The sequence below is a fragment of the Cherax quadricarinatus genome, chromosome 8 (genome assembly GCF_038502225.1).
Source record: "Cherax quadricarinatus isolate ZL_2023a chromosome 8, ASM3850222v1, whole genome shotgun sequence".
Lineage (NCBI taxonomy): Eukaryota > Metazoa > Arthropoda > Malacostraca > Decapoda > Parastacidae > Cherax > Cherax quadricarinatus.
In genome coordinates, this window is record NC_091299.1 from 16365867 (window position 1) to 16378975 (window position 13109).

Consider the following 13109-nt stretch of genomic DNA (forward strand, 5'->3'; position numbering starts at 1 on the left):
CTGAATACATTCACCTCCTCCATACTCTCTCCCTCCAATCTGATATTCAATCTTTCATCACCTAATCTTTTTGTTATCCTCATAACCTTACTCTTTCCTGTATTCACCTTTAATTTTCTTCTTTTGCACACCCTACCAAATTCATCCACCAATCTCTGCAACTTCTCTTCAGAATCTCCCAAGAGCACAGTGTCATCAGCAAAGAGCAGCTGTGACAACTCCCACTTTGTGTGTGATTCTTTATCTTTTAACTCCACGTTATGATAATATAAACTATTTTAAGGTACATTTAATCTTAAATCTGCCATAAATATATTACGTAATTATGGGCTTTTCCACGTATGGTAAAACCTGTGTATAATGTAACACAATGTATTAAGAAAATAAACTTTACTCAATTGAGGTTCCTTGGTGATTGTGAAAGACCTTTGACTTTTCCTCCACTTTCTTGGATCAAACCTGATTGCTTCCTATTACCCAGGCACTCTATGACCCATATAGGTTTAGCTTTTCAACTAAATATAATACTACTACTATTAGGAGAATGGTAGGTAACCTGGTTTGATCTCAGGTAGGTAGAGGTAGCTACAATTTCTTGCATGAAGATTCCTTCACAAGCTTCAAGGCATTCCTTCACCCTTGAAGGGAATGAAAGAACAAAATATCAACAGGCAAGATCTGATTGTTGAGGTGTAACAGGCTAAATGAATGCTGAAGTGTGCAAATTTTGTAGCAGCATATGTACAGTGCCTCACCCAGCTGGCATTCACCAACATTCTGAGTTATTATATTCATGGGGAAGCACTAAAACTGTAGGGGGTCAAACAGTGTCTAGGGAATAGAATATCATCAGGTTTGATCTGACAAAGGGGTAGATAGTTTCTATTCCTTGGATCATGACCCTTTCACCAACATCGGGTCAACTCTAATTAGCTACTGCCACATCTCCATTCATTCCTATCTCAAACACTCACATATGCCTGCTGTATGTCTAAGCCCCCTGCACACAAAACCTCTTTCACCTCCTCCCTTCATCCTTTTCTAAGATGACCCCTACCCCTCCTCCCCACCACTATAGATTTAAATATACATCCACCAAGTCATCCTATTTTGTTCTATCCTCTCTAAATGACAAAACCACCTCAACAACCCCTCTTCAGCCCTCTGAATAATACTTTTAGTAACTCCACACCTCCTCCTAATTTCGACACTATGAATTTTCTGCATATTTACACACTGCCCTTAGCCATGATATCTCCACTGCCTCCAGCCTCCTCCTTGCTGCAGCATTTATAACCTATGCTTCACACCCATATAAGAGTGTTGGTACCACTATGCTCTCATTCATTCCCTTCTTTGCCTCCATGGATAACGTTGTCTCCACAGATACCTGAATGCACTACCCACCCTTCTTGTCCTTCATAAACCTATCAGCTGACAAGTCTGCTTCTTCCATACTCTTCCCCTCCAATGTGATATCCAATTTTTCTTTACCTGACTTGTTTGATACCCTCCCTCCCCCTCACCTTACTCTTATCTATGTTCACTTTCAACTTTCTTCCTTTATACACCTCTTCCAAACTCATCCACTAACCTTTGCAACTTCTCTTTAGAATCTCCCAAAATCACAGTATCATCAGTAAAAAGTAACTGTGTTAACTCCCATTTTGTACTGATTCCTCATAATTTAATCCCACTCCTCTCTCCAACACCCTAGCATTTACTTCTTTTACAACCCCATCTATAAATATTTCAAACCACCACTGTGACAATACACATCCCTGTCTAAGACCTACTTTTACTGAAAAGTAATTTCCCTCTTTCCTACACACCCTAACCTGAGCCTCACTATCCTCATAAAAACTCTTTACAGCATTTAGTAACTTACTGCCTATTCCATATACTTGCAACATCTGCCACAATGCTTCCCTATTTACCCTATCATATGACTTTTCTAAGTCCATAAATGCAATTTACTTATTCAGTGACAGTAGTTATTTATTTACTTATTTATTTATCATATATTCATATATGACTTAGGATATTTTCAACTTACGATGAATTCTTCGGAACATGAGCCCATCGTAAGTTGAGGAGCACCATATACAGCGTGTAGCAACCTGCGAGTTATAAAATGTACCTGTCTTGTCCTCCACACAAGGCGAATGACTAATACATTCAATGTTTTCGTATCATTTGTCTCCAACCCTTCTTCCTTGCATCATAGAGGAAGTAATGGTAGCATAAGTGCTTAATGTGGCTCAGTTGCTTGAAGTAAATTCTCTGAAAGATGTACACCTACCATCCGACTTACGACCGAGTTCGGTTCCGAGAAACCGGTCGTAAGTCGAACTTTACTACTGAATATCAACAAAACATTTTTGTAATGACTTTATTTTGTTTTATTTTGGTATTTCATGTTTTACTTTACTTTTTATGCTGTTAGTACTGTATTTTATACTGTAAGGTTTAGGATAAACACTGTGTACAACACAAATAGTTGTTTATTTCCCAGAAATTTGGCATAAAAAACACGGTGGTAAGTCGAGTGGTTGTAAGTCGAGCAGGTTGTAAGTCAGATGGTAGGTGTATATTTTTATCACATGAATAGCTGTAATACTGAAACAAGTAAGAAGTTTATGAGGCTGCCTGAAGATATGTTTTACCAGGGACATTTCCTCTGAGGAGAGGTTCCAGGTATAAAAGGTTTTAGATGATTTTATTTTTTAACAAACTCACTTGCCGGTTTTCTTGAAGAGCACAGACATCTCTGAAAAAAACTGACCCACTGAGCCTAAACATCTATACACTCCAAAACTCAATTTTGGCAAGCTGATTTCTTCAAATCATTCCATAGATATTATCTTGCATGCCATCAAATAAAGTAACTCTTCCTCCAAGTCTTTTTCCGTTGCCACTACACCTTCTCTCATTCACCTCAGATTCATAAGTATTTATCTTTTTTAATTAATATGATCTAACCATCTCGAAGCATCAAGTCTCATATGCTGGGTGTTGGAGTGCTTCAGACCTGAAAGTAGTCAAGACAACTCATTATAATAATAATAATAATCCTAGGTAGTAGGTTGGTAAACAGCAACTGCCCAGGGAGGTACTACCGTCCTGCCAAGTGAGTGTACAACGAAAGCCTGTAATTGTTTTACATGATGGTAGGATTGCTGGTGTCTTTTGTCTGTCTCATAAACATGCAAGATTTCAGGTACATCTTGCTACTTCTACTTGCACTTAGGTCACACTACACATACATGTACAAGCATATGTATACACACACACCCCTCTGGGTTTTCTTCTATTTTCTTTCTAGTTCTTGTTCTTGTTTACAGTGGACCCCCGCATAGCGACTTTAATCCGTGCAAGAGGGCTCACTGTTATGCGAAATGATCGGTATGCGAATGAATTTTCCCCATAAGAAATAAAGGAAATCAAATTAATCCGTGCAAGACACCCAAAAGTATGAAAAAAAAAAAAATTTACCACATGAAATATACATTTTCCTACACACAAAGAGAAGGATACATGCACAATAGTAGAGTAGTACATGCACAATATATATTGTGCATGTACTACTCTACTAAATGAAGAATAAATGACACTTACCTTTATTGAAGATGCAGCAATGACTGATGAGACACTGTGTCCTGGGAGTGCCTTTTCCTCCTGAGTACTGTAGGTCCTGTTTGGCATTTTCTTCCAGAACAGGCCTTATCACACTGTGTATGCCACTACAATTCTTAAATCTCTCAAACCAACCTTTGCTGGCTTTAAATTCACCAATATGAGCACTAGTTCCAGGCATTTTTCCCTGTTCACCTGGGTGTTAGTCGCCTGTTGTGGGTTGCATCCTGGGAGACAAGATTAAGGACCCCAATGGAAATAAGTTAGACAGTCTTCAATGACACTGACTTTTTTGGGTTATCCTGGGTGGCAAATCCTCTGGGGTTAATTGTTTCTTGGTATTCTCAATAAGCCACACCAACAACAGTGCTACAGCAGCAGCAGCAGCAGCTGACAGTGCTACAGCAGCAGCAGACGATGCTACAGCAGCAGCAGACAATGCTAAAGCAGCAGCAGACAATGCTAAAGCAGCAGCAGACGGTACTACAGCAGCAGCAGCAGCAGCTGACAGTGGTACAACAGCAGCAGCAGCTGACAGTGCTACAGCAGCATCAGACGATGCTACAGCAGCAGCAGACGATGCTACAGCAGCATCAGACGGTACTACAGCAGCAGCAGCAGCAGCTGACGGTGGTACAACAGTGCTACAGGAGCAGCAGATGATGCTACAGCAGCAGCAGACGATGCTACAGCAGCAGCAGACGGTGCTACAGCAGCAGCAGACAGTACTACAGCAGCAGCAGCAGCTGACGGTGGTACAGCAGCAGCAGCAGCTGACGGTGCTACAGCAGCAGCAGCAGCTGACAGTGCAGCAGCAGCAGCAGCTGACAGTGCAGCAGCAGCAGCAGCTGACAGTGCAGCAGCAGCAGCAGCTGACAGTGCAGCAGCAGCAGCAGCAGCTGACGGTGGTACAGCAGCAGCAGCAGCTGTACCACCAATAGTAGCAATGGTTGATTGGGGTTCATTATACAACCTGGCCAGCTCGGAGACACGCACTCCATTTTCATACTTATCAATGATCTTTTTCTTCATCTCTATAGTAATTCTCACCCTTATTGCTGTAGGGTTGGCACTAGAAGCTTTCTTGGGGCCCATGGTCACTTATTTTCCAGATAAAATCACCAAAAACACTGTAATAATATGAAATGTTCCGATTGTATGCTTGGATGTTACCGCGGAGGCTGGCTGGTAAACAATGCCACCGGCGGCACATGTGAGGCTGGCTCAGGCCGCACATTGGACGCGTCTCGGACGAAGAGCGGTGAGCGGGTTTTTGAGCGGTATGCGAGGCAAAATTTTTGCGATAAAAGCGAGCGGTATGCGTATTGAACGTTATGCGATGCGTACGGTATGCGGGGGTCCACTGTATTTCCTCTTACCTCCATGGGGAAGTGGAACAGAATTCTTCCTCCGTAAGCCATGCGTGTTGTAAGAGGCGATTGAAATGGCAGGAGCAAGGGGCTAGTAACCCCTTCTCCTGTATTTATTACTAAATGTTGTTGAATTAGACACATGTGCAACTCTTGGGTATCTTTATTGAGGAAATGTTTCGCCACACAGTGGCTTCATCAGTCCATACAAAGGAGAAACTTGAAGAACAGGAGGAGAATGAGGTAATCAGTCCCTCAGCCTTGAGTTGATGTGGTCAGTCCATCAATCTTGAATAGAATACGGCATATGAGCAGAGAAGCAGCTTATAAACCGTAGACAGGTGAGGGGCAGCAGTCGTAGGTGGTGTCACATTTGTCCAATGTTCTTCAAGTTTCTCCTTTGTATGGACTGATGAAGCCACTGTGTGGCGAAACGTTTCCTCAATAAAGATACCCAAGAGTTGCACATGTGTCTAATTCAACAACATGTCGGTTCTCTGAACCATTCATCTACAATCCTGTCAGACACTGCAACTTCTTGGGATCTTAATACTTGGCAATTCTTCACTTGCCTAACCCTTGGGCACGACCTACTTCCACATTGGACAAATGTGACACCACCTACGACTGCTGCCCCTCACCTGTCTACGGTTTATAAGCTGCTTCTCCGCTCATATGCCATATTCTATTCAAGATTGATGAACTGACCACATCGACTCAAGGCTGAGGGACTGATTATCTCATTCTCCTCCTGTTCTTCAAGTTTCTCCTTTGTATGGACTGATGAAGCCACTGTGTGGCGAAACGTTTCCTCAATAAAGATACCCAAGAGTTGCACATGTGTCTAATTCAACAACATGTCGGTTCTCTGAACCATTCATCTACATTACTAAATGTAAAATGAGAAACTTTCGTTTTTCCTTTTGGGCCACCCTGCCTTGGTGGGATACGGCCGGTGTGTTGAAAGAAAGAAAGAAATAATAATAATAATCCTAGGTAGTAGGTTGGTAAACAGCAACCTCCCAGGGAGGTACTACCGTCCTGCCAGGCGAGTGTAAAACGAAAGCCTGTAATTGTTTTGCATGATGGTAGGATTGCTGGTGTCTTTTGTCTGTCTCATAAACATGCAAGATTTCAGATATGTCTTGCTACTTCTACTTACACTTAGGTCACACTACACATACATGTACAAGCATATATATACACACCCCTCTGAGTTTTCTTCTATTTTCTTTCTAGTTCTTGTTTATTTCCTCTTATCTCCATGGGGAAGTGGAACAGAATTCTTCCTCCGTAAGCCATGCGTGTTGTAAGAGGCGACTAAAATGCTGGGAGCAAGGGGCTAGTAACCCCTTCTGTATAAATTACTAAATTTAAAAAGAGAAACTTTCGTTTTTCTTTTTGGGCCACCCTGCCTTGGTGGGATACGGCCGGTTTGTTGAAAGAATAATAATAATAATAATAATCCTAGGTAGTAGGTTGGTAAACAGCAACCGCCCAGGGAGGTACTAACGTCCTGCCAAGTGAATGTACAACGAAAGCCTGTAATTGTTTTACAAGATGGCAGGATTGCTGGTGTCTTTTGTCTATCTCATAAACTTGCAAGATTTCAGGTATGTCTTGCTACTTCTACTTGCACTTAGGTCACACTACACATACATGTACAAGCATATATATACACACACCCCTCTGGGTTTTCTTCTATTTTCTTTCTAGTTCTTGCTCTTGTTTATTACCTCTTACCTCCATGGGGAAATGGAACAGAATTCTTCCTCCGTAAGCCATGCATGTTGTAAGAGGCAACTGAAATGCCAGGAGCAAAGGGCTAGTAACCCCTTTTGTATATATTACTAAGTGTAAAAGGAGAAGCTTTCGTTTTTCCTTTTGGGCCACCCCGCCTCGGTGGGATACGGCGGATGTGTTGAAAGAAGAAAGAAAATGAGAAGCTTTCGTTTTTCCTTTTGGGCCACCCTGCCTCAGTGGGATACGGCCGATGTGTTGAAAGAAAGAAATAATAATAATAATCCTAGGTAGTAGGTTGGTAAACAGCAACCGCCCAGGGAGGTACTACCGTCCTGCCAAGTGAGTGTACAACGAAAGCCTGTAATTGTTTTACATGATGGTAGGATTGCTGGTGTCTTTTGTCTGTCTCATAAACATGCAAGATTTCAGGTATGTCTTGCTACTTCTACTTGCACTTAGGTCACACTACACATATATGTACAAGCATATATATACACACACCCCTCTGGGTTTTCTTCTATTTTCTTTCTAGTTCTTGTTCTTGTTTATTTCCTCCTACCTCCATGAAGAAGTGGAACAGAATTCTTCCTCTATAAGCCATGCGTGTTGTAAGAGGCGACTAAAATGCCGGGAGCAAGGGGCTAGAAACCCCTTCTCCTGTATAAACTACTAAATTTGAAAAGAGAAACTTTTGTTTTTCTTTTTGGGCCACCCTGCCTCGGTGGGATACGGCCGGTTTGTTGAAAGAAAGAAAGAAAGAATAATAATAATAATAATAAAGTTTATTTCTTTGTAAAGGTTACAATGTGTAATTACAATTTTGATTTGCTAAGTACACCTACCATCCGATTTACGACCTGCTCGACATACGACGACTCAACTTATGACCGTGTTTTTTATGCCAAATTTCTGGGAAATAAACAAGTGTTTGTGTTGTACACAGTGTTTATCCTAAACCTTACAGTATAAAATACAGTACTAACAGCATAAAAAGTAAAGTAAAACATGAAATACCAAAATAAAACAATAAAATAAAGTCATTACAAAAATGTCATGTTGATATTCAGTAGTAAAATTCGACTTACGTCCATTTCGACTTACAACCGGTTTCTCGTGACCAAACTCGGTCATAAGTCGGATGGTAGGTGTACAAAGATAGCCACTATCATGCCGAGGCATTTCGGGCAAACTAATCCTTATACACAGTAACTAATTAAAACTAGATAAGATGCAATGGTCCCTCAATTATCATCCATAATCTGTTCCTGGACGTGGGACTATTATCGAAACAGACGATTTTCTAATCAATTTTCCCCATAAGAAATAATGTAAATACAATTAATCCGTTCCTGACACCCAGAAGTATTAAAACAAAAAAATGTTTTATATGAAATATAGATGTAGTACATAAACAATACAGTGGCACATGATGAATGAAACATTAACAGCATAACACTTACCTTTATTGGAGATTCTTCTTAGTGTATGGGAGACTGGAGGAGGAGAGAGATTGGATTAGTTACTGTTTGGAAGGGGAATCCCCTTTCATCAACACCTCAGGTACCAAGTGCTTTTCTGGGGTTACTTCTTTTCTCTGTTTCTTAATGCCACTAGGACCATCTTGAATGTCACTGGAGTCCTGTCTCACAAAAAAAAGTGTCCAGAGAGGTCTGTTTCTGGCATCTCTTTAAAACTTCCCTAAAATAGGCCAAGACTCTGTCACTGTACAAGTTGCCGATATGGCTTGCAACATCCTTCTCAGGGTGATGTTTCTGCATAAATTTTTCCATCCTACCACACATTTAAAAAATCTCCTTAATTTCTGAAGAAGGCACCTTCTTCCATCTCTCTTCCTCCTCCTCTGCAGCAAGATTCTGAGCTGCGATCTGTTCCTGTTCCTGCTGAAGCTCTTGCAGCTCCTCAGTGGTTACCTCTTCCTTGTGGTCCTCCACCAAGTCTTCCACATCCTCCAAACTTACATCCAACCCCATGGAACTCCCCAATGCCACAATAGAGTTCACAACTGACATAGGCTCATCAGGGTCAGCCACAAACCCTTCAAAACCCCTCTTGTGGACACAATCTGGCCACAATTTTCTCCAAGCAGAGTTCCAAGTCCTGGTAGTCACTCCCAACCCAAGCCTTACCTATAAGGCTTATGCAATGAAGGATACTGAAGTGTTCTTTCCAAAAATCTCTTAGGGTCAAGTGAGTGTCTGAGGTCACATTAAAGCACCTTTGAAACATTGCTTTGGTGTAGAGTTTTTTAAAGTTTGAAATGACCTGCTGGTCCATGGGCTGGAGGAGAGGAGTGGTATTCGGGGGCAAGAACTTTACTGTGATGAACCCAAACTCCTGCAGAATTAGGTCATCCAAGTTTGGAGGATGAGCAGGTGCATTATCCATTACTAGCAGGCACTTGAGATCCAATTTCTTTTCCAGGAGGTAATTCTTCACACTAGGGCCAAACACTTCATTGAACCACTTGACGAAAATGTCCCTCGTGACACATGCCTTATTATTAGATCTCCAAAACACACACAATTTACTCTTCATAACATTGTTTTTCTTGAACACTCTGGGATTTTCAGAATGGTACACTAGTAACAGCTTCACTTTGAAATCCCCACTAGCATTAGCACAGAACATGAGCATCAGCCTGTCTTTCATAGGCTTGTGTCCTGGCAGTGCCTTTTCTTCCTGAGTAATGTAGGTCGTCTTTGGCATTTTTTCCAAAAGAGGCCTGTGTTGTCACAATTGAACACTTGTTCAGGTTTCAGTCCTTCAGCCTCTATGTACTCCTGGAATTCCTGTACATATTTTTCAGCCACTTTTTGGTCCGAACTGGCAGCCTCACCATGCCTTATCACACTGTGTATGCCAGTACACTTCTTAAATCTCTCAAACCAGCCTTTGCTGGCCTTAAATTCACTCACATCACTACTAGTTGCAGGCAATTTCTTTACCAAATCGTCATGCAACTGCCTAGCCTTTTCACAAGTAAGCGACGTCATAATAATAACAACTTCTCAACATCTTCGAGAACTGGTGATCTCATTTTTGTCAGCATATTTACCCCCTTTGCAACAACAGCTACCTTGATTTCCTTTTTCTTGGCCACGACGGAAGATATGGTTGTACGGGATTTGTTATACATCCTGGCCAGTTCGCCCACACGTACACTACTTTCATATTGTTCAATGATGTTTTTCTTAAATTCAATCGTATTTCTCACCTTCTTTACCAAAGGCTTGGCACTAGGAGCTTTCTTTGGAACCATGGTAGCTTATTTAGCACTTGCAAGCACTAAAATGAATGGAATATTATGAAATATTTTGTATGAACACGTGAGGGGACCGTCGCTCACTGGTAAACAATGGCACACTGGCTGGGAAGGGAGACGAAGCAGCTCAGAGCCGTGAGTATGTGTCCAGGGCGAAAGACGAATAGCGAGTTAATGGACCATTTGCGAGCCAATGTTTAGACAAAATAACGGGACTATTTCCGAAATAGACAACTTTCAGGCCGGACGATTACTGAGGGACCACTGTAATAGTACATAGTAACTATACTTAAAACTAAACAAGGAATAGTGGCTAGCTGTTTTACAATCTTATTTGAACTTAATACAATGTTATTTAAACTTAGTACAAAATCTAACTTACAAGTAATGGTGCAGGTGGTAATATTTTATGGAATGGCAGAATTAAAAGCCAGGAGGTCACGATAAGACTAATTAGCAAATGTTATGGCAGATTTGGTTAATATTGAGAAACAAGATGATTTTATGGATTGGCAGAATTAAGAGCCTAGAGGTCACATAATTAAACTAGTTAGCAGATGTTTGGTTGATTTGGTTGATATTGTGAGATAAGATGACTTTTTAGCAAAGTCCTAAATTTATAAGCTATCTGGGGATCCTTGACCTGATCCAGTAGAGAGTTCCAGATCTTCGGGCCTTTTATGTGCATAGCGTTCTTGCACAGTGGGAGTCTGACTTGAGGGATGTTGAAAAGTGCCTTATGCCTTGTATTGTGCCTGTGCATTCTGTTGTAACTGTCGAGAAGTAGTTTTAGGGGAGGGTTTACAGTGAAGTTTAATATTCTGTATATGTAGTAGACACAACAAAAAGAGTGTATGTCTTGTATATTTAGCAAGTTGAGTCTTTTGAAAAGTGGTGGGGTGTGCTGTCTAGCACAGGAGCTGGTTATCACCCGCACAGCAGCTTTTTTTTGGATTATTAAGGGTCTAAGGTGGTTGGCTGTGGCTGAGCCACAGGTACAAATACCATAGGTAAGGTAAGAATATATTAGAGAGTGGTACAGAGTAAGGAGAGTCGTTTGTGGTACATAGTATCGTATCTTGGAAAGGATTCCTACTGATTTGGAAATTTTCTTGGCTATGTGATGGGTATGAGACTGAAATATAAGATTACAGTCAAGGAGAAGACCTAGAAATTTGCCCTCTGTGTGTCTTGATATAGAGGAACCATCTAACAGTATGTTGAGTTGGATATTTGAGGCTCTGTTGCCAAACAGCATGAAGTATGTTTTGTCTATGTTGAGAGTGAGTTTGATGGTCATCATCCAAGCATATATCTTTAGCAGTTCAATGTTTACAGTGTTTCCAAGCACAGCTGGGTCTGAATGGGAGTAAACATAAGAACACAAGAAAGAAGGAACACTGCAACAGGCCTACTGGCCTATGTGAGGCAGCTCCAATTCTTGTACCGGCTTAAGCCAATACCTTCTCCTAGTGAGGTCAGACACGTCACTTAAGAGAGGAGCAGTGCATCCAACCTAGTAGCACAAACTAGCCAGGTCCAACTCACACCCACCCACACCCACTCATGTATTTATCCAACCTATTTTTAAAACTACACAACATCCAATGCTGTTGGATATAAGGTAGGAGTAAAGTCACTTGTGTATTATTTTTTCAAATATCTTGGAGAGTAAGGGCAAGTTTGATATGGGTCTGTAGTTGTTCAAATCAGTTGGATCTCCACCTTTGTGGACTGGGGTGACCCTTGCTGTCTTGAAGATAGATGAGAAGGTTGAGAATGCTATAGATTTGTTAAACATTGTTGCAATAATGGGTGACAGTTCGGGTGCAGCTTTTTTATATATGAATGGCGGCAAGTTATCTAGATCACCTGATTTGTTCTTTAATGATTTAATGATGAGTGAGAATTCAGTGGGATTAGCTGGAGCTAGAAAAAGAGTATTTGGATAGTTGCCAGTGAGGTACTTGCTTGGCTGGGTATTTGAGCTAGGAATTTGACTTGCTAGCTTTGATCCTACAGTAGAGATGAAGACATTAAATTTGTCGGCTGTGTCTATAGGTTGCATGTGAGGCTCATCTGGTTTAGTTAAGTTTATCTCTCTATTTCCAGACAGTTTCCTTGAGCCCAAAATTTTGGAGAGGGTTTGCCAGGTACTTTTCATGTCACCTTTCACTTCACTAAATCTATTTTCATAATACAGTGGTCTCTCAATAATCGTCCATAATCCGTTCCTGGAAGTGGGACTATTATCGAAATGGACGATTTTCGAATCAATTTTCCCCATAAGAAATAATGTAAATCCAATTAATTCGTTCCAGACACCCAGAAGTATCAACAACAATTTTTTTTTTACCTAAAAGATAGATTTACATGCACAAAAGAATGAACATTCAACATGAAAGTTACCTTTATTGAAGGCTGTTGTTGATGAATGGAAGACAGGAAGGAGGAGAGAGGGAAGAGAGGTTATTTGGAAGGGGAATCCCCCTCCATAAGGACTCTAGGGCACTAATAAAATGTATAAATGAACATTGGTAATAGGGGTAGTTGATGAGTGGAACGGTCTGCCTAGTAGGGTGATCGAAGCTAAAACATTGGGTAGTTTCAAATTTAGGTTGGATAAATACACGAGATAAAGGGGTTGGATTTGAGTTGGACTTGCACCTGAGCTTATTGCTTGGGTAGCATTTGTTCTGTTAGTGGGTTGGATTTGTGAAGGACCGGCCTAGTATGGGCCAACAGGCCTATTGCAGTGTTCCTCCTTTCCAATGTTCTAAAAGCTATGGCTTGGGTAGTTTCAAATTTAGGTTGGATAAATACACGAGTGAAAGAGGTTGGATTTGAGTCGGACTTGCACCTGAGTTTATTGCTTGGGTAGCATTTGTTCTGTTAGTGGGTTGGATTTGTGAAGGACCGGCCTAGTATGGGCCAGCAGGCCTGTTCCAGTGTTCCTACTTTCTTAAGTTCTTATTTAACATCACACTTACCAGTAAGGTGATCGTGGCTAGGACCTTGGGTAGCTTCAAGAAGAGATTGGACAAATATACGAGTTGGAGGAGCTGAGTTTGATTTGT

The 13109-nt window shown here is 41.1% G+C and overlaps 1 protein-coding gene across 2 annotated transcripts in view; it reads right to left on the reverse strand.

Moving 5' to 3' along the window:
* Positions 1–334: 334 nt before the first annotated feature.
* LOC128685193 (fatty-acid amide hydrolase 2-A) overlaps positions 335–13109 on the reverse strand; it is a gene marked incomplete in the record, with an annotated part of 125261 nt that continues 112486 nt past the window's right edge. For both annotated transcript variants that reach the window (XM_070082905.1, XM_070082904.1), the window contains 1 exon segment: positions 335–3031. In XM_070082905.1, the coding sequence (XP_069939006.1) occupies positions 3026–3031 (6 nt within the window).